This window comes from Pelodiscus sinensis, unplaced genomic scaffold (assembly GCF_049634645.1).
Source record: "Pelodiscus sinensis isolate JC-2024 unplaced genomic scaffold, ASM4963464v1 ctg42, whole genome shotgun sequence".
Taxonomy (NCBI): domain Eukaryota; kingdom Metazoa; phylum Chordata; order Testudines; family Trionychidae; genus Pelodiscus; species Pelodiscus sinensis.
The window spans coordinates 617,571-638,807 of NW_027466041.1; the positions used below are offsets into that span (position 1 = coordinate 617,571).

Below are 21,237 nucleotides of genomic sequence, written 5' to 3' on the forward strand. Positions count from 1 at the left end.
AGGGGGTCAGACTAGATGATCAAAATGGTCCCTTCTGACCTTAAAGTCTATGAGTCTATGTTGGGGGGGGGGGGGGGGGGCGAATTTGGGAGGGAGGGTGTCTCATAGTGATGTGCTAGACCTTTTCCTGAATCCGTGGTCGGCCTTGGGAAGGCAGCTGTTGTCTTTTTCTCATACCGGATGGCAGACCATGAGCCCCTTTCAGGGCCTTGGCCTTGTATGTGTGTGTGAAACTCATGATAAGGGTGTCCAATTATTACTCCCTGTGAGGGGGTCACTCACCACCGTAGCAGGGGTCGGTTATCTGTCCCCGGAATCAGTCCATTCCGCCCGCACAGGCCTCCGCTCACGTGGCGTTTCCCCTCTGGAATCTTCTAGTCGCGTTGCTCTCTTCGCCACACTGCCCTCCGGCAGTGCCCAAGTCACTCGCTCTGAGCCCCCCCTTCCGGGGGATTGGTGTCTCTCCAGCAGGCCTGTCCGCAGGCCTAGCAGGCTGGCTGTCCACGCGTCCTGGCCCAGTCTGCCTCTCTAGCCCTGCCCTAGCCCCAGATAGCGTCCTGCTCCCTCGGCAGCCAGGCTCACACTGCCTTGGCTGAAGCAGCCCTGCCCTTTTATAGCCCCCAGCTGGGCCTTAATTGGCCAATGCCGCCCAGCTGGGCTGAACTCCCCGGGCCTGCTCCAGGCTGGGGTTTGGCTCTTAAGGGGCCAGTACAGGGCAGCTGCCCTGTTACACACCCTCCCCCTTAAATATCTCCGGGGGGGGGGGGGGGGGTTTCCCTGATGCCTGCCCTGTTCCGCAAGCCCCAGCCCCCATCTCGCTATGAGGCGGGGCCACAGTTCCCGGCGTGTCCATATCAAGTCCTCCTCCCGGAGTGAACCCGGGACGGCCCGGCCGGGGGTGAGGGGGGGGGGGAGGGGGCGCAGGCCCACCCGTCTCACTGCGCCCCGGCCCAGGGACCCTGAGTGCAGCCGCGTCGCTGCGATTGGCTCAGTCCGGGCCTTGCTGGCCGTGGCGGTTCTCCCGCCTGAGCGATCCCTGGGCCCCTTCTTCTCCCCTCCTTCCCGGGTACCTGTTCCTCTGAGGGCTCATCGGGCTGTCGCGCTGTCCCAGTCATCCTAGTAGGGTCCGGGTGGCCCACTCCAGGGGTCCAGGGTTGGGTCCCGCGAGGTCCCGCCGGTGGGTCGGCCGTGGCGTTCCAGCACCCATCGGGGATCTAGCTGGTCCAGCCCATCGGGGTCGTCCTCGGGATCCAGGGGTGCTCCGGCCGCTGGTCTGGGCCAGGTCTCCGTGCCCCAGTCTGGGGCGTTTCGGCCGGCCTCCAGGAACTCAGCTTGGTGCCGCCCGGCCCGGACCTCGGCCTCCCCGGGCAGGAGTTTGGGGTCTGCCTCCAGCTCCTCCAGCGGCTGGGCCCTGACTGCCCTCTCCCGCCGTCTTCTTATCCTCCCCGCCCCACCCTCTGGGTTCCGGTCAGGTGACGGGGTGGGGTCCGCCTCCGCCCACCCGGGTGTCCTGAGGGGTTTCTCCTCCTCTGGGTCAGTGGGCGGCCAGTCCGCCCTGCTACTTGCCCTCCCCCACAAGTCCAGGTCCCCCACCTCGGGATTGGATCCCGGCTCCTCGGCCAGGCGGGACAATGCGTCCGCATTGGCGTTGGCCTTGCCTGCCCTGTGGCGTATGGAGAACACATAGGGTTGAAGGGCTAAATACCACCTCATGAGGCGGCTATTGGTGTCCCGCATAGTGTGTAGCCACTTTAGCGGGGCATGGTCTGTCCATAGCGTAAACTCCCCCCCTAGCAGGTAGTACCTTAGGGCTTCAACCGCCCATTTGATCGCCAGGGCCTCTCTTTCTATTACGGAGTACTGGCGTTCTCGGGGAAACAGCTTACAGCTGATAAAGACCACCGGATGCTCTTCTCCATCGACCTCCTGGGAGAGTACGGCGCCCAGCCCAGTGGCGGAGGCGTCTGTCTGTAGACAAAAAGGTTTATCGAAGTCTGGGCTAAGCAAAACGGGCTCGCTACACAGGACTTCTTTAAGTTGTTGAAAGGCCGAGTCACACTCTGTGTCCCACCTCACTCTCTGAGGTTTGTCCTTTGTGAGCAGAGAGGTGAGCGGCGCCGCTATGCTAGCAAATTGGGGAACAAATCGGCGGTAATACCCCGCCAGTCCCAGAAATTGTCGGACCTTCCTTTTCGTGGTCGGTGTGGGGTAACTTCGTATGGCCTCTACCTTCCCCACCAGGGGCCGGACTAGCCCGTGCCCCAAATGATACCCCAGATAGGTGGTCTCTTGCGTGCCGATTTTACACTTTTTGGGGTTGGCCGTGAGACCCGTGTCGCGGAGCGTCCGTAACACGGCCGCCACTTGGTTTATGTGGTCCTCCCAGTCGCGACCATAGATGACCACGTCATCCAGGTAAGCTGCGGCATATTCCAGATGAGGGGCGAGCAGGCGATCCATCATCCGCTGAAATGTGGCGGGTGCCCCATGGAGGCCGAATGGCATGCGCACGAAGTGGAAGAGCCCGGACGGGGTGGTGAACGCTGTCTTCTCCTGGGACTCCCGATCCAGCGGGATCTGCCAATAGCCCTTGGTCAAGTCGAGGGTTGTTATGAACTTGGCTTTTCCCAGGCGCTCCAGCAGTTCATCCGTCCGGGGCATCGGATAGGCGTCAAACTTCGATATCGCGTTCACCTTTCGAAAGTCGATGCAAAACCTAATGCTTCCATCTGGCTTAGGGACCAACACGACTGGGCTCCTCCACTCACTTCTGGATCGCTCGATCACTCCCAGCTCCAACATGGTGTGAACCTCTTGTTCCACGACGTCGCGCATCCGTCGGGGAAGAGGTCGGTTTCCCTCGCGAACAACCTGTCCGGGCGGGGTTCGGATGGTGTGCGTTATCACCGAGGTTCGGCCCGGACGCGAAGTAAAGGTCCTGGTGAACGTTTCGATGAGCACCTGGGCTACCCGCCGTTGGTCCTTAGACAGGGTATCCGCGAGCTGGGGTATCTCCTCCTCCTTGGCGTCAGGGACCCGGGGACCTAACACGGGCTCCGACGGGTAGGGCGCGACCAACATGCCTTCTCGCCCTCGCCAAGGTTTGAGGAGGTTCACGTGGTAGATTTGGTTTTTCCTTCGCCGGTCTGGCTGATGAATTTCATAGGTAATCGGGCCCACTCGTCGGGAGACCTCATACGGCCCCTGCCAGCGGGCCAGCAATTTTGACTCCTCTGAGGGGAGTAACAGCAACACCCGATCCCCGGGTTCAAACACTCTTTCCTGGGCCCCCCGGTTATACGCTCGCTCCTGTGCTTCCTGGGCCGCCTGTATGTTTTCTTGGGCCAAGGCCCCCACCTGCGTGAGTCTCTCCTGAAGCCGGAGTACGTACTGCAGAAGCCCAACCGAGGAGGAGGGGGTCCGTTCCCAGGTCTCTCTGACCAGATCGAGGACGCCCCGAGGTCGTCTGCCGTACAGGAGCTCGAAGGGGGAAAATCGAGTGGAGGCCTGTGGCACCTCCCGCACCGCCATCAAGAGCAAGGGGATGAGCTGGTCCCAGTGCTTCATGTCCGGTGGCGGAAATCTTCTCAGCATCCCCTTCAGGGTGCGGTTGAACCGCTCTACCAGCCCGTCGGTTTGGGGGTGGTAGACGGAGGTCTGTAGTTTGTGAATACCCAGGAGGTCGCAGACCTGACGCAGCAACCGGGAGGTAAAGTTCGTTCCTTGGTCGGTCAGTAGTTCCCGAGGTAGCCCCACCCAGGCAAAAATCCTCACCAACTCATTCGCGATCGTGCGGGCACGGGTGTTTCGAAGGGGGACGGCCTCAGGGAACCGGGTTGCATAGTCCATGATCGTTAAAATATATCGAAATCCCGCCGCGCTCCGCGGAAAGGGCCCCACTATGTCCAAGGCGATCCTTTCGAAAGGGGTCCTTACCACGGGCAAAGGGACGAGGGGAGCCTTCGGCACCCCGGGGGCTGCGGCGAGCTGGCAGGCTGGACATGACTGGCAATAGTCTTTGATCTCTTTGTACACCCCGGGCCAGAAGAAGCGGGCCAAGACTCGGGCCAGGGTCTTCTCATGCCCGAGGTGCCCGGCGGCCGGAAGGTCGTGCGCCAACCTCAGCACGGTTCGTCGATGGACCCGGGGTACCAACAACTGGGCCTCTTCTTCTTGCGTCTGCGGGTTCCGCCCGACCCGATAGAGCCGGTCGGCTCGTAGCTCAAACCGGGGCCAGTGAGCCGCCCTTTGTGGATCCACCACCGTCCCATCCACACAAGCAAGCTGGATGTAGGCCTCCTGCAGGGTGGGATCCTCCCGCTGGTCACGGGGAAAGTCTGCCGAGTCCAGTGTAATCGGCACGTCCTCCATGTCTGAGCGCCCTGGGTCGGCCGGGCCAGATGCGTCGTGCTTGGTGGGGCCTTCCCGGTCGAGCGACCCCGGCGGTCGGTCTGCCTGGAGTTCCTCCCCTAGGAGTTCCACATGGGGCTCGGTCGGCGCTGGTGAGTCTGTAATGAGAGCTGTAAGACCTGGCCAGTCGCGCCCCAGCACCATAGGGTATGGTAGGTGCGGCACCACGCCCACTCGCATCATTCGGGTGACTCCCCGCACACTCAAGGGGAGCCGGACCTGAGGATAGATCTTCACATCCCCATGGACGCACCGCAGCTGCATCTCCCCCTCGGGCGCCGCGGTGTCAGGCAGTACGTCGGGGCGGATAAGCGTCTGGCTGCATCCCGAGTCGAGGAGGGCAAACAACACGGGGTCCCCTGCGGGTTCCCGCGTGGTCAGGGATGGGGAGCTAGCCGGTGGAGTCGGGGCGGCCCCCATACCGGCCTGGTCCTGCTCCGCCACCTCCTGAAGAGCCTGGCGGTACTGGGCATCCAGCTGCTGTACCAGCCTCTGCTGTTGTCGGAGCTGCGCCGCCAATCGTTGGGCTCGCAGCTTCACTGGCGGCGGTCGCCCCTTAGTCAGTCCTTCAGGCATTGCCTCTCCCTCCATGGCCCTCCCGCCCGAGTTCGCCGAGAGGAGAGGAGGGAACCCCCACAAACTTCTCTCTTTTGCGTGAGGGGTTTTTTTTTTTTTTTTTTTTTGGATTAGGGTCCACTGAGGCACCCGCGGAGCCCTTACGTCAGGGCCGGGATCGCGTAGCTTCAAGTACCCACATTCTCCACCATCTGTGAGGGGGTCACTCACCACCGTAGCGGGGGTCGGTTATCTGTCCCCGGAATCAGTCCATTCCGCCCGCACAGGCCTCCGCTCACGTGGCGTTTCCCCTCTGGAATCTTCTAGTCGCGTTGCTCTCTTCGCCACACTGCCCTCCGGCAGTGCCCAAGTCACTCGCTCTGAGCCCCCCCTTCCGGGGGATTGGTGTCTCTCCAGCAGGCCTGTCCGCAGGCCTAGCAGGCTGGCCGGCTGGCTTTCCGAGCGCCCTGGCCCAGCCTAACTCTCTAGCCCTGCCCTAGCTCCAGAGAGCGTCCTGCTCCCTCGGCAGCCAGGCTCACAGCCCTGCCGCAGGCCTAGCAGGCTGGCCGGTTGGCTGTCCACGCGTCCTGGCCCAGTCTGCCTCTCTAGCCCTGCCCTAGCCCCAGAGAGCATCCTGCTCCCTCGGCAGCCAGGCTCACACTGCCTTGGCTGAAGCAGCCCTGCCCTTTTATAGCCCCCAGCTGGGCCTTAATTGGCCAATGCCGCCCAGCTGGGCTGAACTCCCCGGGCCTGCTCCAGGCTGGGGTTTGGCTCTTAAGGGGCCAGTACAGGGCAGCTGCCCTGTTACACTCCCCACCTAGTGTTATGCTACTTTAGCTCATTCCATTTGTGATAAACAGGCAGGGTTGTTTTCCCCATGTTACCCTGCTTCCCTAGAGCCATCTAGGCCTCATGCCTCTGCCCAGGCTGGACAGCGTGGGCCTATGTGGAAAAGCTTAACCAGAGACCGTGGTTCAGAATCTTACCTACATATCAATGGGCTATTTTATCCCTTCATCTTACTAATCTATTAAAGTTCTTTGAAGGGGTCAACAAACGTGGACAAGGGGATCCAGTAGATATAGTATACTTAGATTTCCAGAAAGCCTTTGACAAGGTCCCTCACCAAAGGCTCTTATGTAAATTAAGTTGTTATGGGATAAGAGGGAAGGTCCTTTCATGGATTGTGAACTGGTTAAAAGACAGGAAACAAAGGGTAGGAATAAATGGTAAGTTATCAGATTGGAGAGGGGTAACTAGTGGTGTCCCCCAAGGGTCAGTCCTGGGACCAATCCTGTTCAACTTGTTCATAACTGATCTGGAGAAAGGGGTAAACAGTGAGGTGGCAAAGTTTGCAGACAATACTAAACTACTCAAGGTAGTTAAGACCAAAGCAGACAGTTTGGTGAGATCCTTTTTAAGTTCTCCACAAAGTGATTGGGCAACAAAATGGCAAATGAAATTTCATGTGGATAAATGTGAATTAATGCACATTGGAAAAAATAACCCCAACTATACGTACAATATGATGGGGGCTAATTTAGCTACAACTAATCAGGAAAGAGATCCTGGAGTCATCATGGATAGTTCTCTGAAGACGTCCACACAGTGTGCAGCGGCAGTCAAAAGAGCAAACAGGATGGTTAGGAATCATTAAAAAAGGGATAGAAAATAAGACAGAGAATATCTTATTGCCCTTATATAAATCCATGGTACGCCCACATCCTGAATACTGTGTACAGATGTGGTCGCCTCATCTCAAAAAAGATATATTGGCATTGGAAAAGGTTCAGAGAAGGGCAACTAAAATGATCAGGGGTTTGGAACAGGTCCCATATGAAGAGAGATTAAAGAGACTGGGACTTTTCAGCTTGGAAAAGAGGAAACTGAGGGGGGATAAGATAGAGGTCTATAAAATCATGAGTGGTGTGGAGAAAGTGAATAAGGAAAAGTTATTTACTTGTTCCCATAATATAAGAACTAGGGGCCACAAAATGAACTTAATGGGCAGCAGGTTTAAAACCAATAAAAGGAAGTTCTTCTTCACACAACGCATTGTCAATCTGTGGTAATCCTTGCCTGAGGAGGTTGTGAAGGCTAGGACTGTTACAGGGTTTAAAAGAGAACTAGATACATTCATGGAGGTTAAGTCCATTCATGGCTATTAGCCAGTATGGGTAAGGAATGGTGTCCCCAGCCTCTGTTTGTCAGAGGGTGGAGATGGATGGCAGGAGAGAGATCGCCTGTTCGGTTCACTCCCTCTGGGACACCTGGCGCTGGCCACTGTTGGCAGACAGGATACTGGGCTAGATGGACCTTTGGTCTCACCCAGTATGGCTGTTCTTATGTTCTTTCTGCTCCACCATTGCTTTTATCATCTGTTGAGTTGCACCCCTATCAAATGCTTGGTTTTCTTTTTCTGTCCTGCCTTTCAGCTTCCCACCACTGCTTTCATTCCTTTTTTTGTGCAGTGTCTTGGCCTCTTTCTTATCTGCCAGAGAAGTTGGAAGTTCACAACATGCACCCCAGCCAAAGTCTCAGCTGCTATGGACAATGCACAGAAAAGGGATTGTTAAATTCCAGCACAACATTGAAACTTTTCACAAGCACCTTTTGCAACATACCAATCACTTTCTTCCTGACCCTTGCCAGGCACACATTTCTCTAAGCACCCAAAGCATAGTTAGTGTTGGGGTTGGGAGGTGGGTTGGAGGGGTTACATATGGGTCAAAAGAAAATACAATCTTTGCAGGGCTTGAGGTGCAGCTTTGCAAGGAACTCATTCTAAAATTAGCCCATGCTTTTCCACAGGTGGGGATCATTCTAACAGACAGCTCACTGCTGAGAGTAAGTAGGGAAGCCAGGGTACCACTAATGCATGCTTGTGGCTTTCACACTAGTTCATATGTAGCTCACCTATGTGCCACTTTAGTCCCTGCACAAGTGATTGTAGAATGGCATGAGACAGTGTCCTACAATGGGGGAAAGAACACAGCCACACTGCCATGGAACCTGTGGCAGAGGATAAAGAAGTACCTCCAGGAAACCTTCCAGAACATTTCTGTGGAGGATTTCATTGCGATCTCAGTTTCATCAACACCTTGCTTGGCCATACGGATTAGCTACAGAGAGCACTGTCCAGCTCAGAGAAACATAGCTAGCCTCCCACTTTTCTATACTCTACACCCACCTCTGTACTCCACAACCCACAAACACTTGCCTTGCATCTTCTTTCTCCTGCTCCCCAGAGTGCAGCTGATGAGACTGGCTGTGGATCTCTGGAGAGGAGAATAGTTCCTGGCTGCCTGCCCCACTGGATGACCCCGCTGAGAGCGCCACATCCTTGTGTAGCTCAACCTCTTCATTAATAATTTCATCCTCTGGGTTTGGTCCCCTGCTTCCATGCTCTCTAAAGTATCCACAGTGGTGGAGGTGGAGTCATCACCGAGGATAGTGTCTAGCTCCTTACAGAAATGGCAGGTCTAAGGTGCACCACCGGTTTGCCTCCCTTGCTTCAGCTCCTTTATCTTCACCCTGCACTGCACGGTGTCCTGATTATAGCCCTGGCAGGGCTGTTCCCCACTCTGGCACTCCGAGTGCAGAAGGAAGGGGCCCACAAAAGACCTTAAATACCTTGTGTCTATAGGCTCTCCTTAAAAAAAAAATCCCCAGAGTCACAGATGCACTGACTCTGGAAGATAGGCTGCCACCATCAAGTGATTTTTGAGAACCCTGAAAAACCAGGAAGGAACACTTGAATTCTTTCCACAGGGGTACCCCTTCCACAGGGGTACCCCAAGGTCTTCTGCCATAAGAGAGCTTGAAAAAAGAAATAGAAAACAAACTGTGTCTCTGATAGCTGACCTCTCAGGCTAGACAGGCACACACAGACCTGGTACCGTCCAGGACACAAGAATCAAATCATTGCCTTAGAAAAGGCGATTTTATTAACAAAAAAAAAAAGATATACTTACGTTGGGATTTTTTGTGGTACCCAATGGCTACCATATGAGTCGGGTGTTTGGCAGAATCAAGAGTCTTCGATGTGCTGTTCAATTTAAAGCTTTATTCGATGTGCACAAAGGGAGAACACCCTGGTACAAAACCAGCCAGGCTCTCTCAGAGGGGCAAGTCCCCTCCTCGGTATGTTATAGCATAGAGTGGTTGCTCCACACGAACCTGACGGAGAATTTAATCCAAGGGTTCGGATGGGGGCCCAAAACCCCTACCAAATCAATTCCAGACACCCTTCTTAAGCAACCAGCTTTATTCAGGAATGCATTCCAGGGCAAAAATCTCCAGGATACTCAGGAAAAAGTTTCTGCAACTGCCCAAACAAAAGGCAAGGTCTTTTGTACTATCTTAGGGTATGTCTACACTACAGCACTAATTTGAACTAACTTAATTCGAATTAGTTAATTCAAACTAAGCTAATGCGAACTAGTGCATCTAGACCTAAAAACTAGTTCGAATTAGCGTTTTGCTAATTCGAACTAGCATGTCCACATTGAGTGGACCCTGAACCGGGCTTAAGGATGGCCGGAAGCAGTGCCGGCAGGGCATCAGAGGAGGACTTAGAGCGTGGAGCTGCTGTCTCAGGCTAGCCGAGGGCTGTGCTTAAAGGGACCCAACCCCCACCCCGGACAGACAGTTCTCAGGGTTCCCCGCTCACTTGTCTACCTCGATGAGGGACAGCAAAGCAGTCCTGGCTTGGAGTGCCCTGAGTGCCCACACTCGGCACATCACAGCACTTGGCCATCAGCCCGGCTGCACTTGTCGCAGGCTGCCATCCGGGGGGGGGGGGTGTCAATCGAGGGGCTGCAGGAGAACTTCCACCCCGAGGAGCCCGCAGAGCCAGCCCAGTCCTCCCCATCGGGGGCTCATACCCCATTCCTCCCTCACCTCCTTCCACTTACCCCTCCCTAGCCCCCCTTCCTGATGTACAAAATAAAGGACACGTGTGTTCAAACATAGAAACTCTCTTTATTTAACAAAACTGGGGGGGGGAATAAAACTGTGGGGAGACGGGGGAAAGGAGGCGGGAAAGGGCAGGAGAGAGTGTGGGAGAGGGGAGGGGGAAAACTGGGAGGAGGGAGCTGGAAGGGGGAAGCAAGGGAAAGGAGGGGGAGGGGAAACTCAGGGATTGGGGTGGGGGTCTCACCGGGCCAACCGCCTCTGAGCACGGCGAGGGAGGGGGCCTCGGCGTCCCCGGGGGGATGGGGTGGAGGGTGCGGAGGTTGAGGTGGGGGGTGTGGACATTGAGGAAGAGGGTGTGGGGGTTGAGGAGGAAGAGGTGGGAGGGGGGGCAGGAGTGGGAGGAGGGACAGTAGTTGGGGGGGCAGCAGGCGCAGGACCAGCACGGGGCACCATGCTCTGCAGCAGGCCTGCAGGTTTGAGTTCAGCCCTCGGACCTCAGCCAGCTGCTCCTGGCGGAGCTGGAGGTCTGCCCGCATCCAGGCCTCCACTGTGCGGTGCATGGCTCGCAGGGCCCCCAGGTGCTGGTCCCAGTACTCCTGCTCCGTGCTGGTGGTCCGGAGCAGGCCACGGGTGCGGGAGTATGTCCCGGGCGGGGTGGTGCGCCCTGCACGAGCAGCTGGTGCAGCTGTAGAGAAAGAAGAGAAGTGGTCAGTTCTCCCTGGGGACGCAGCGGATGATGCCCAGCCCCGCCCCCCCCACAACGTGAGGGCGACCGTGCCCTGCACCGTCACAGCCGCTGTGCTTGTACAGAGGCCATGGTCAGGATGTCTGGCTCTCCCCGGGACAGGGAGCTGCCCCAAGACCGCACCCATGTCCCTGTGCCATGTATAGTGTGGCGGGGGGGGGGGGGGGCGGGGGAGATGTCCCCTGCCTCCGTGTAGAGGGGACACGTGAAGGGAAAGCATCCTGCTGGGTCCTGCCCCGGGGTCGGGAGCATGTCAGGTCTCTTCACACATGCATGTGCCTATTGCGCCATGGCCCCTGGGTGTCACACAGCTGGAGCCACCTGCCCAAGGGTGGCATGGGACGTGCTCGCACGTGCACAGGTGTCTGCGTGATCCGTGGAAGGCATGGCCCACGTGCACGGTCTCTGGTCTCCCTCCCATCTCCCCCCCCCCCGAACTACTTAATTTGAACTACTTACCCGGTACGGTCTCCCTGGATGACCCTGCTGGAACAGCTGGTGGTGGCCCCTCCGGTGCACCCGGATCAGGGCCCTCCGGTCCCGGCTTCCTGTCCCCCCAAGAGTCAGTTGAGGGCAGGGAAGTAGGGGCAGGTGGCAGCCCCTGCTGCGGCGCCGCCCCTGGTGGCCCTGGCTTTACTTTCAGGCGCACCTGCTCCTGGGTGCGCCTGTGTCCCTTTTGGGCCATGGCAGCTGCTATGCGGCCATAGACAGCCGCGTTCCTCCACCTAGTGCGGAGATCATGGAGGTTGGGGGCCTGCCCCCAAACCTCGATGAGGTCCATGACCTCCGCACTAGACCAGGAGGGTGCGCACCGTCTACGGCCCCTGGCTGGCCCCTGGGTGCTGGGGGACTGGGCAGGGGACAGCTCGCTGGCACTGGCTCCCTGGCTCATCCTGGGGCCACTGGGTCGGGACAGAGACCGCTGGCAGGGCTGGCTGTGTCAAGTGCCGTCTGGCCAGAGTCTACCCCTTTAAGGGCCCGGGGCTGGGGGAGAGGAGAGGAGTTTTCCTGGTTGTGCCCAGAGTGGCCACCAGGGAAAGCTGGGGAGGGCTAGCCTCCCACTAGTTCGAATTAAGTGGCTACACAGCCCTTAATTCGAACTAGTTAATTCGAACTAGGCGTTAGTCCTCATAGAATGAGGTTTACCTAGTTCGAACTAAGCGCTCCGCTAGTTCGAATTAAGTTCCAACTAGCAGATCGCTAGTGTAGCGCCTATCAAAGTTAATTTGAACTAACGGCTGTTAGTTCAAATTAACTTTGTAGTGTAGACATACCCTCACATGGTAATTACCCCTCTTTCACTGACCACTTACAGTTGCATGCATATACAGGTCATGCCCCTTTGCACCAAATTCCCTCCAATCATTATTTGTCCCCTCACAGTCCCTTTGCAGGCCTTACAACAGGTTCAAACCAGTTTCACCGATCCCCTCCTTCTGTATACCTGTGTTCAAGCACGTACCTCATTACAAAGACCAGACTTAACATCCAGGTCACAGCAGAGGTCATACTGACAACAATTAAGTTTATCCTTCATTCCCCCCTTTGATCACTTGTGGATCACAATTAATCTTAAGCATCCTTTCCCATTCGTCCTCAAACGTGCAAGTGTCTTTGTAGTCTTTCTCGGGAGGGTTCTGTACATTTAGCAGAAGCATCTGTTGTACCTTGCTTTCTGCTACATTCTCTATCTTTTGTAAGCACCTTTTAATACAGCATAAGGCTAGCTGGATCATTATGTATATAGAGCATATTAAGACAAGGAACATCAATATTCCTCCCACCACTTTCTTCATGAGTTTGCTTAACTCTATTCCCAACCAATTCAAAGGATTCCAGTCTTGCAACTGCTCTCTAAATGTTTTTGTCTGGACAGACAATGTTTGGATTTCCTTTATCCTTGTGGTTAGGTTTGAACTCACGTCAGAAACTTTAACACAGCACTCTGGGCCTATTAATCCACATACCCCTCCTTGAGCTGCTAGTAGATAGTCAAGAGCCAGTCTGTTTTGCTGGGTAAAGATTTGCAATTCATTTAAATTTTCCTGTACCACACCTAATGCCCCCTCTGTGGTATTCATGAATTTCTCCATAAGCAGGGACATTGTTTTTAAATCACGATTTGTTTTTGCCTGCCCTACCCATGGGATGGTAGTTTCAGCTACTGCAAGTGCAGTTTGTTCTATCCAGTTCCATGCTTTCTCCCAAGACCCGTCCCGTTTGTTCCTGATATGCCCTGGTGGCAAAGTGTCAACAATCCTCATAGCTGGTGTCACAAGACCGAGGTAACAAAACCCTGAGGCATTCTGCGGAAGCCTTTTATAGGCAAATTTACCGCATATCATGTTCCATGAGTCAGACTGATATATCATCATGGCTCGGTTTGCAAAGGTGGTGTTACCTTCCTTGCAAAGGTCTGTACTAGTGGTCCCTCCCCATATGGTTGTTATTTCTGGTTTGAATAGGGTGCACCAAAGGTTTGCGGTAGACATAGTGGAACCATTATGCCATACATGTGTCCCATCCACCTTTGTTATAATGTGTGTGCAGCTTGATTTCCCGACAAAGGTGGTACCTGTAAGATTCCTACATAGGGGGCTTGTACCACTGAATGATAATTGGATGCACCCAGTCTGGTTGAACCACACAGTTTGGTCATTTTGTTCCAGTAATGCATCACTTACTAGTCCACTTACAACAAACCCCGTTGCCAGCTTTGTCCACATATTCATTCTGCTGATACCATTATTGGACCTAACCAAGTGAGTTATAAGATCAAGAACACATATTCCTGCGCATCCAGAAATATAATCTATGCTATCATGTGCCGAAAGTGTCCGTCTGCTATGTACATTGGACAAACGTCTCAGACACTTCGCCAAAGGATTAATGCCCACAAAACAGATATCAGACAAGATCACAAAGAGAAAACAGTTTCTTGCCACTTTAACCAGAAAGGACACTCTCTAAATGACTTAGCCACCTGCATTCTGCTACAAAGACCTTTTACATCTGCACTTGAAAGGGAATCCTCTGAACTGTCATTCATGTTAAAATTCGACACTTTCCAAAAAGGACTCAACAAACATTTGAACTATCTCACCCATTACCAAGATAGCTTCCCCAGTTATCACCTCTAATACCATTAACTCACAAACATCCCACTCTCCCTACCTCTAATATCATCAATTCACAGACACTTACCTTCCTTCCCCCTCCCCCTCCCCTGCATCCCCCTCCTGTTCTGCAATGTGATTTGTCCTTTTCATATTTGTTCATTTTTTTTAATTGTATCCTTTGGTATATATGGTTGTGACAATTTTCTTCCACTATTTGATCTGAGGAAGTGGGTCTGGCCCACAAAAGCTCATCATCTAATAAACCATCTTGTTAGTCTTTAAAGTGCTACATTGTCCTGCATTTTACTAGTCCAGTTTTGTTTAACAGAAGGGCACCTATTGGGTATCCACTATGCGTGCTTTGTGGTGGCCAGGCACACACCCAACAGTTAGTTTTGTTTGCGGCTCGTGCCATACCTTCTGCCAGCTGCAGAAAGGTGTTACTACCAATACCATTCCCCCCTTGGAGCCAAATAAGGCCTATACAAAGGAGGACCAAGAGTTTAGCCATTGTGCAGGGATTGTAATCCTTTCAGCGCTTGTGCGGACGGAGGTTATAAGTAAATCTAGAGGAAGGAAAACAGCTTTCAGAAAACCCATCGTCCTCTGACAAAGTGCCGGTAGGGTCAATGGCAAGGTCGGGTGTAGCTTCTTGTGAAATGTCAACGTGACTAGTAGGACCAGAAGGGATCTGGCCTGTAGTGAGAGCGTAGTGAACGAGGTCCAGGTCTTTGATTTCCGATGATGTATATCCCTCGTTCAGGAGAAGTGATTTAATTTCTCTCTCAGAAAGCGGTAGAAAGTCGTTCTCTTCTGGCTCTGGGCTGACAGGTTCAGTAGGAGGCAATATGTCGGGAGAGGCAAATTCACACAACTTATGAGGGTCAACGGTGCGGTGCACGTGGCTTGAGTGTATCCAAGAATCTCGCTTGGCTACCTTCACAGCCGTGTTGGTAGTCAGCAGGACCTGGAAGGGACCATTCCACCTTGGAGATAGGCAGTCTTTCCTCCGGAATTCTTTTATCAGGACCCAGTTTCCTGGTTGCACATCATGGCAAGGCACATCAGTTGGGACAGGTAAGGCTTCTGCAACCTGAGAGGAGAGACTAAAAGCAATTTTAGACAGATGTATACAGTATTGAAGTAGTTCGTCATAACATTCAGACAAGTGGGAAGGATTAATTTTTTCAGGAGGCTCAAATCCAAGTAAAATTGGCCTCCCAAATAGGATTTCATGAGGGGTGAGACCATGTTTGCGGTTCAGGGTATTTCGGATATGCATGAGGCAAGGGGCAATGCCTGTGGCCAGTTGAGTCCAGTATCAGAGATAATCTTGCTTAACTTCCGTTGGATATCGAGGTTTTTCCTTTCAACATGCCCTGAACTTTGGGGATGATATGGGGGATGGAATCGTTGTTCTATGTGGAGGGCTCTACACAGATCTTGCAGGATTTTGGCCGTGAAATGGGTTCCCTTATCCGAGTCAATTTTTAAAGGGATTCCAAATCTGGGAACCACCTCAGTAGCTAATTTCTTCACCACAGTAGTGGCATCCGCTTGGCGGCAAGGGAAAGCTTCCACCCAACCACTGAACACACATACAATAACCAGACAATACTTGAACCCACAGGAAAGGGTTAACTCTATAAAATCAATCTGCAAATATTGGAAGGGTCCATAGGCCCAAGTATGAGCACTCAGAGTAGTCTTTTCTCCACCCTGGGTAGAGAACTTTTGGCAAGTAGCGCAATTGCTGGTGATTTTAGCAGCAGCTTGGTGAATCCCGGGCGCATACCAATGCTTCAGAATCTGGTCCGCTACCCCCCTTTTGTTCATATGTCCTATTCCATGGGTAATGGTAGCCAAGTGGGACACCAATGTAGAAGGAGCCACAGGTCGTCCATCTGGTGAAAGCCAAATGTTGTTATCTTGAATACGACACCCAGCTTTGTACCAGTTGTGTTGTTCCTTCTCAGGTGCCCTAGATTGCAACAGGGATAAATCATTTAGAGTCAGGGGAACAGAAACAGCAACCAGGATTTGAAATGGAGCTGGAGGTCCACAGGCAGCTGCATTCTTGGCTGCAAAATCTGCCCGTCTGTTTCCTACTGATACAGTATCAGTGTTATCAGTATGAGCACTGCAATGCATAATAGAAATAGCAAAAGGTAATTGAATAGCAAGCAAGAGGTCATTAACAAGCGATCCATTAGAAATAGCGCTTCCCAAGGATGTTAAGAATCCTTGATGTTTCCAAATCTGACCTACAGAATGACAAATATTAAAAGCATACATTGAGTCAGTATAAATGTTAACAGATTGATCAGTAGCTAGAATACAGGCACGAGTGAGAGCAATTAGTTCAGCGGCTTGTGCACTTTTTATCCCTGGAAGAGAATGAGCTTCAATTATTGCATGATCAGAAACAACAGCATACCCGCTTATAAGGTTTCCCCTTTCATCCCTTTTACATGACCCATCAGTGTAATACACTAAATCAGGATTGGACAAAGGAATGTCCCTTAGATCGGATCGCGGGGTACAAGTGAGGTCCACCAATGCTAAACAATCGTGGGGTTCCATCTCATGGGGCTCTCCATCAGTAGGGTTAGGAAAAAGGGTGGCAGGATTTAACGTAGAACAGCGTACTAGAGAGACATTCTGGGCTCCTAAAAGGGCTTTCTCATAGTTAGTCAGTCTTTGCATTGACAAATGCTGGGTCTTAGTCTTATTCAACAAAGCTTGCACTGCATGGGGTACAGCAAGTGTTAGGTGGTGACCCAATACCAGGCATTGACTTTTTTCTAATAGCACAGCAGCTGCGGCCACAGCTCTAAGACATGGGGGGAAACCCTTTGCTACTGGGTCAAGCTGAGCACTAAAATAAGCTACAGGACGAAGGCGATTTCCAAATGGCTGGCATAATACTCCCGAAGCGACCTAATCCTGTTCGTGGCAAAAAAGAGTAAAGGGTTTATCATAATCAGGGAGCCCAAGAGAGGGTGGAGAGACCAAAGCAGCCTTCACTTTCTGAAAGGATTCTTCTTCCTCCTCTGTCCACGGGATGGGATCCTTCACCTTGTCACATGTCAGAGATACAAGGGGTTTTACAAGACCAGAGAAATTAGGAATCCATTGTCTGCAATAGCCAGCAGCACCTAAGAGAGACCGAACCTGTTTCTTAGTTACTGGGCGAGGGAGAGAAAGAACAGAGGTTATGCGTTTATCAGTAAGCTTTCGCCCTTCTTGGGATATGAGGTGACCCAAATATTCAACCTCTGCTTTACAGAACTGGAGCTTTGCCTTGGAGGCTTTGTGACCTCTCTCTGCTAATTCACACAGCAAATGTACAGTATCCGTTTTACATGCTTCATGATTAGGTGAGGCTATCAATAAATCATCAACATACTGAACAAGGGTAGACTCTTTTGGCAAAGAGATTGAATCAAGGTCCCTTTTTAACAGTTGTGAGAAAAGGGTGGGACTTTCAGTATATCCTTGAGGAAGTCTGGTCCAGGTCAGCTGCTCCCCTTTATAGGAAAAAGCAAACAAACTGTGAACCCTTATCAATGGGAATGGAGAAGAAGGCTGAATATAAATCTATGACAGAGAAACATTTAGCACCTGCAGGCTACGTCTACACTGGCCCCTTTTCCGGAAGGGGCATGTTAATTTCAGAGATCGCAATAGGGAAATCCGCGGGGGATTTAAATATCCCCCGCGGCATTTAAATAAAAATGTCCGCCGCTTTTTTCCGGCTTTTCGAAAAGCCGGAAAAAAGCGGCGGACATTTTTATTTAAATGCCGCGGGGGATATTTAAATCCCCCGCGGATTTCCCCATTACGATCGCTGAAATTAACATGCCCCTTCCGGAAAAGGGGCCAATGTAGACGTAGCCGCAGGGATAGAGGACAATATTGTTGCTGGATTAGGAACCACAGGAAATCTGGGGATAACAAACTGATTTACAGCTCTTAGGTCCTGCACAAATCTATATATGTCTCCCTTGATCATTCCTTTTTGACAGGAAGTATTGGGGTATTACACACAGACTGCATTCTTATGAGCACTCCTTGTTCCAACAGGGAGGAGATTACAGGCGCTATGCCCTCCTCCGCTTCCTGGGACAAGGGGTACTGAGACACTCGAGGGTAAGGCCGGCCGTGTTTATACCTGATCCGTACAGGCTCTGCTGTTAACAGTTTCCCAACTTCATTGGAGTGAGAAGCCCACAAAGACGTTGGTACCTGGTCCAGCTCCACACTCTCCAGTTTGGAGTCTGGGTCTATACCTTGTCCGTCTGTTGTTAACATCATGAGGAAATTTGGTGCCTGATTATGGGGTATATCAACAAAGACCCCTTCAGGGGAACAATAAATTGTAGCATTCAATTTACACAGCAGATCTCTACCCATCAAGTTTACAGGTGTACTGGGAGATAACAGAAAGGCATGTTCCTCTGTCAAAGGCCCAATGGTTAAGGAACACGGTTCACTCATTGCATGGGGTATAGTTACTCCCCCCACCTGTGACGGACCGGGCCGTGTCTGGGCACAGCTGAGGGCATCCACTCAGGGCGAATTGCTCAAATCCGGGGCTTCTCACAGCCCCCTTGACTGGTGACCTCTCCAATCAGGCCACAACCCAGTCCCACAGAGCGCTTCAGCTGCCTGCCTGAAGCCTCCCGAGCAAAACCCCTCCGACGCCCCAGCAATATCCATGCCCCAGATGGCCCCGGGCCTATACACAGGTGGGGGGTCCTAGCACCCAATCCCACCTACCCCGAACAAGTCCTGTCCGGTTCCAAGAAACCAGCCACAGATCCCTGGTCAATTTACCCTCTGGACCTTACCCACAAATCACGCTGGGCCAATCCTTTAGAATCTATATCTAAAGGTTTATTATCACAAGAAAGAAAAGCCTGAGAGTAAGGTTATTAAAGTACAGTACGTTACATGCACCGAATCTCCCAGTCCTCGATGCAGGCTCTAGCAGAGATGTTGCAGCTGCTGGTTTAAAAGTTCTTATTGCACATCCTACAATCAGGATGGGTTCACAGGTCTTCCGGGCTCTTCAATCCCTGCAGTGCTGCCTGTGGGATGAAGTGCTGAGCTGAGAACAAAATGGCATCGACCGCATGGCCTCTTTATACCTCCTTCCTGGCCTCTTCTGGTCTCAGCCGGTCACCTGGTCCTCAGCCTCTCTCTGCTGGCAGCTCTTGGGTCTCCGCCCTCCTGCTTTAGGTGTGTCTTTGGGCCATCAAGGGCCATTGTTCCACAGGGCTTCGCTACTCAGCCTGTCCATAGCAATGCTCAACCACATTCACAGAAATATTCAGCTTCCACACAGATTACAGATTCCTACCTACACACATAGACATTATCCACTCACATAAATAGCATACCTAAGATCAACAAACAATAATCTCCCATTCAGTACCCCACATGGCTCCCCCCACACCAATTTCTGGGGCCAACACCCCCACCTAGGGGTGCAGCAGCGATCTGGATGCTTCCCTCCAATTCAGCAACGTGACACCACCCCACAGCATTTACTATTTTTCCAGTTCTGGCCAGACTGGGAGCTTCATCCTCTCGTATTGTGGAAAGAGAGGCACCAGTATCAATTAGAAATTCATGTTTGTTTCCATTAACGGAAAATGAAACTAAGGCATCAGGTGTAGCAGAAAGAGAGACAGAAGGTAACAGAGAGCATTGCAATGTCTCTGTGGGTAGGCTGATAAACTTCAAAAATCTGGCACGACTCCCTTTGCAAGCCCACAGGATCCTCTCTTATTTTTGGGAGAGTAAGTCTAAAATTAATGATGTCATTAGTAGGTGTTCAGGGGATGTGGACAAAGGCTGGGGCGCCCCCTGCTGGAGTAGGAAATTGTCTTAGTGGGAAAAGTGTAATATTCTCTTTAAACAGTCCAGGAAAACTTTTAGGTCCAACTTCAATAATCACATCCTTGCTTATTTCATTACTTATAGTCACTGAGTTATTTTTGGGATCTATTTTAGTTATAACAAACCCCAGGTCCTTTAAGTCTTTTGCCAATGTCCGCTGCAGCATTTTTAGGAGACTTCTGACCACTTTAGAATTACTGGACTCTGAGTATGCTCACAATCCGAAGTTTTATTGGCCAGGTTGACATTCCCCACCGCCCCTGCAGAGGTGTGAGTATGTGCGGGGGGTTCAAATTGGGATGGTGCAGCTGAATGATCAGTAAGCAATATTTGCTGATGCTGGGGCAGGTTGGTGGGAAGGGGAGCCGGGAAATTGGGGACCCACAGGTCCAATAGATCTTCAGGTGGGTCTGGCAGCGGAGCTGGGGGTTTCGAGATGGATGGGTAGATTCCGCTGGGCGTGCTTGGTGTAGGAACGTACGGAGGTGGACAAACTTTAGAGGAGTCAGATTTCTCCTTTATTTCTGCCAATTGTTTTTTCAGTTTTTCATTTGAGTCCTTTAGGCTAGCCATTATGGATTTATCTCTTAATTTAGAGGCCTGATCATCCCAGAGGTGCCAATAATTCATCTGGGAGGGGTGACTGGACTCTAAGACACCCTTTAAATAATTTAATTTCTCTAATTGAAAGGTACCTTGAACTGGGAATTGTAATTCTGATTCTACAGAAGTATACAGGCAGTCCCCGGGTTACGTACAAGATAGGGACTATAGGTTTGTTCTTAAGTTGAATTTGTACGTAACTCGGAACTGGCTCCAGATTCAGCCGCTGCTGCTGAAACTGACCAGGGGCTGACTACAGGAAGCCCGAGGCAGAGTTGCTCTGCCCCCAACTTCCTGGAATCAGCCACTGATCAGTTTCAACAGCGGCTGAATCTGGAGCCTGGGACAGAACAGCTGGGGCACTGCCAGGTAGGTCCCCCCAGGACCATCCCGGCAGCACCCCAGCTGCTCTACCCCAGGCATCCACAACAAAAGCCTGGTCTGCTGGGGGGGGGCGCACTCCAAGGCTTTGCTCCGGGTGTCCCTGGTCCGCTGGGGGCGGGTCCCCAGCAGACCAGGGACACCCGGAGCAAAGCCGCAGAGGCGCGGGACCCTGCCGCCTCCAAGGCTTTGCTCCGGGTGTCCCTGGTCTGCTTGGGGTGTCCCTGGTATGCTGGGAGGGGTCCCCAGCAGACCAGGGACACCCCGAGCAAAGCCGCAGAAGCGGCAGGGTCCCGCGCCTCCAAGGCTTTGCTCCGGGTGTCCCTGGTCTGCTTGGGGTGTCCCTGGTCTGCTGGGAGGGGTCTCCAGCAGACCAGGGACACCCCAAGCAAAGCTGCAGAGGCGGCGGGGTCCCGCGCCTCCAAGGCTTTGCTCCGGAGCAAAGCCTTGGAGGCGCGGGACCCCGCCGCCTCTGCAGCTTTGCTCGGGGTGTCCCTGGTCTGCTGGGGACCCCCCAGCAGACCAGGGACACCCGAAGAAGCTTTTCTCGCCCCGGAGGACGTGGTGGCGGGACCACTGTGCGTCTGGGCGGTCCCGCCG

General features: G+C 52.8%; 1 protein-coding gene across 1 annotated transcript; it reads right to left on the bottom strand.

Moving 5' to 3' along the window:
* Nucleotides 1-14,278: 14,278 nt before the first annotated feature.
* On the bottom strand, nt 14,279-20,226 carry LOC142826317 (uncharacterized). The gene is given in 5 exon segments (XM_075918566.1): nt 14,279-14,839; nt 15,622-15,727; nt 16,040-17,308; nt 17,921-18,178; nt 20,039-20,226. Coding segments are annotated over 5 exon segments (2,382 nt in total).
* Between the last annotated feature and the right edge of the window lie 1,011 nt (nt 20,227-21,237).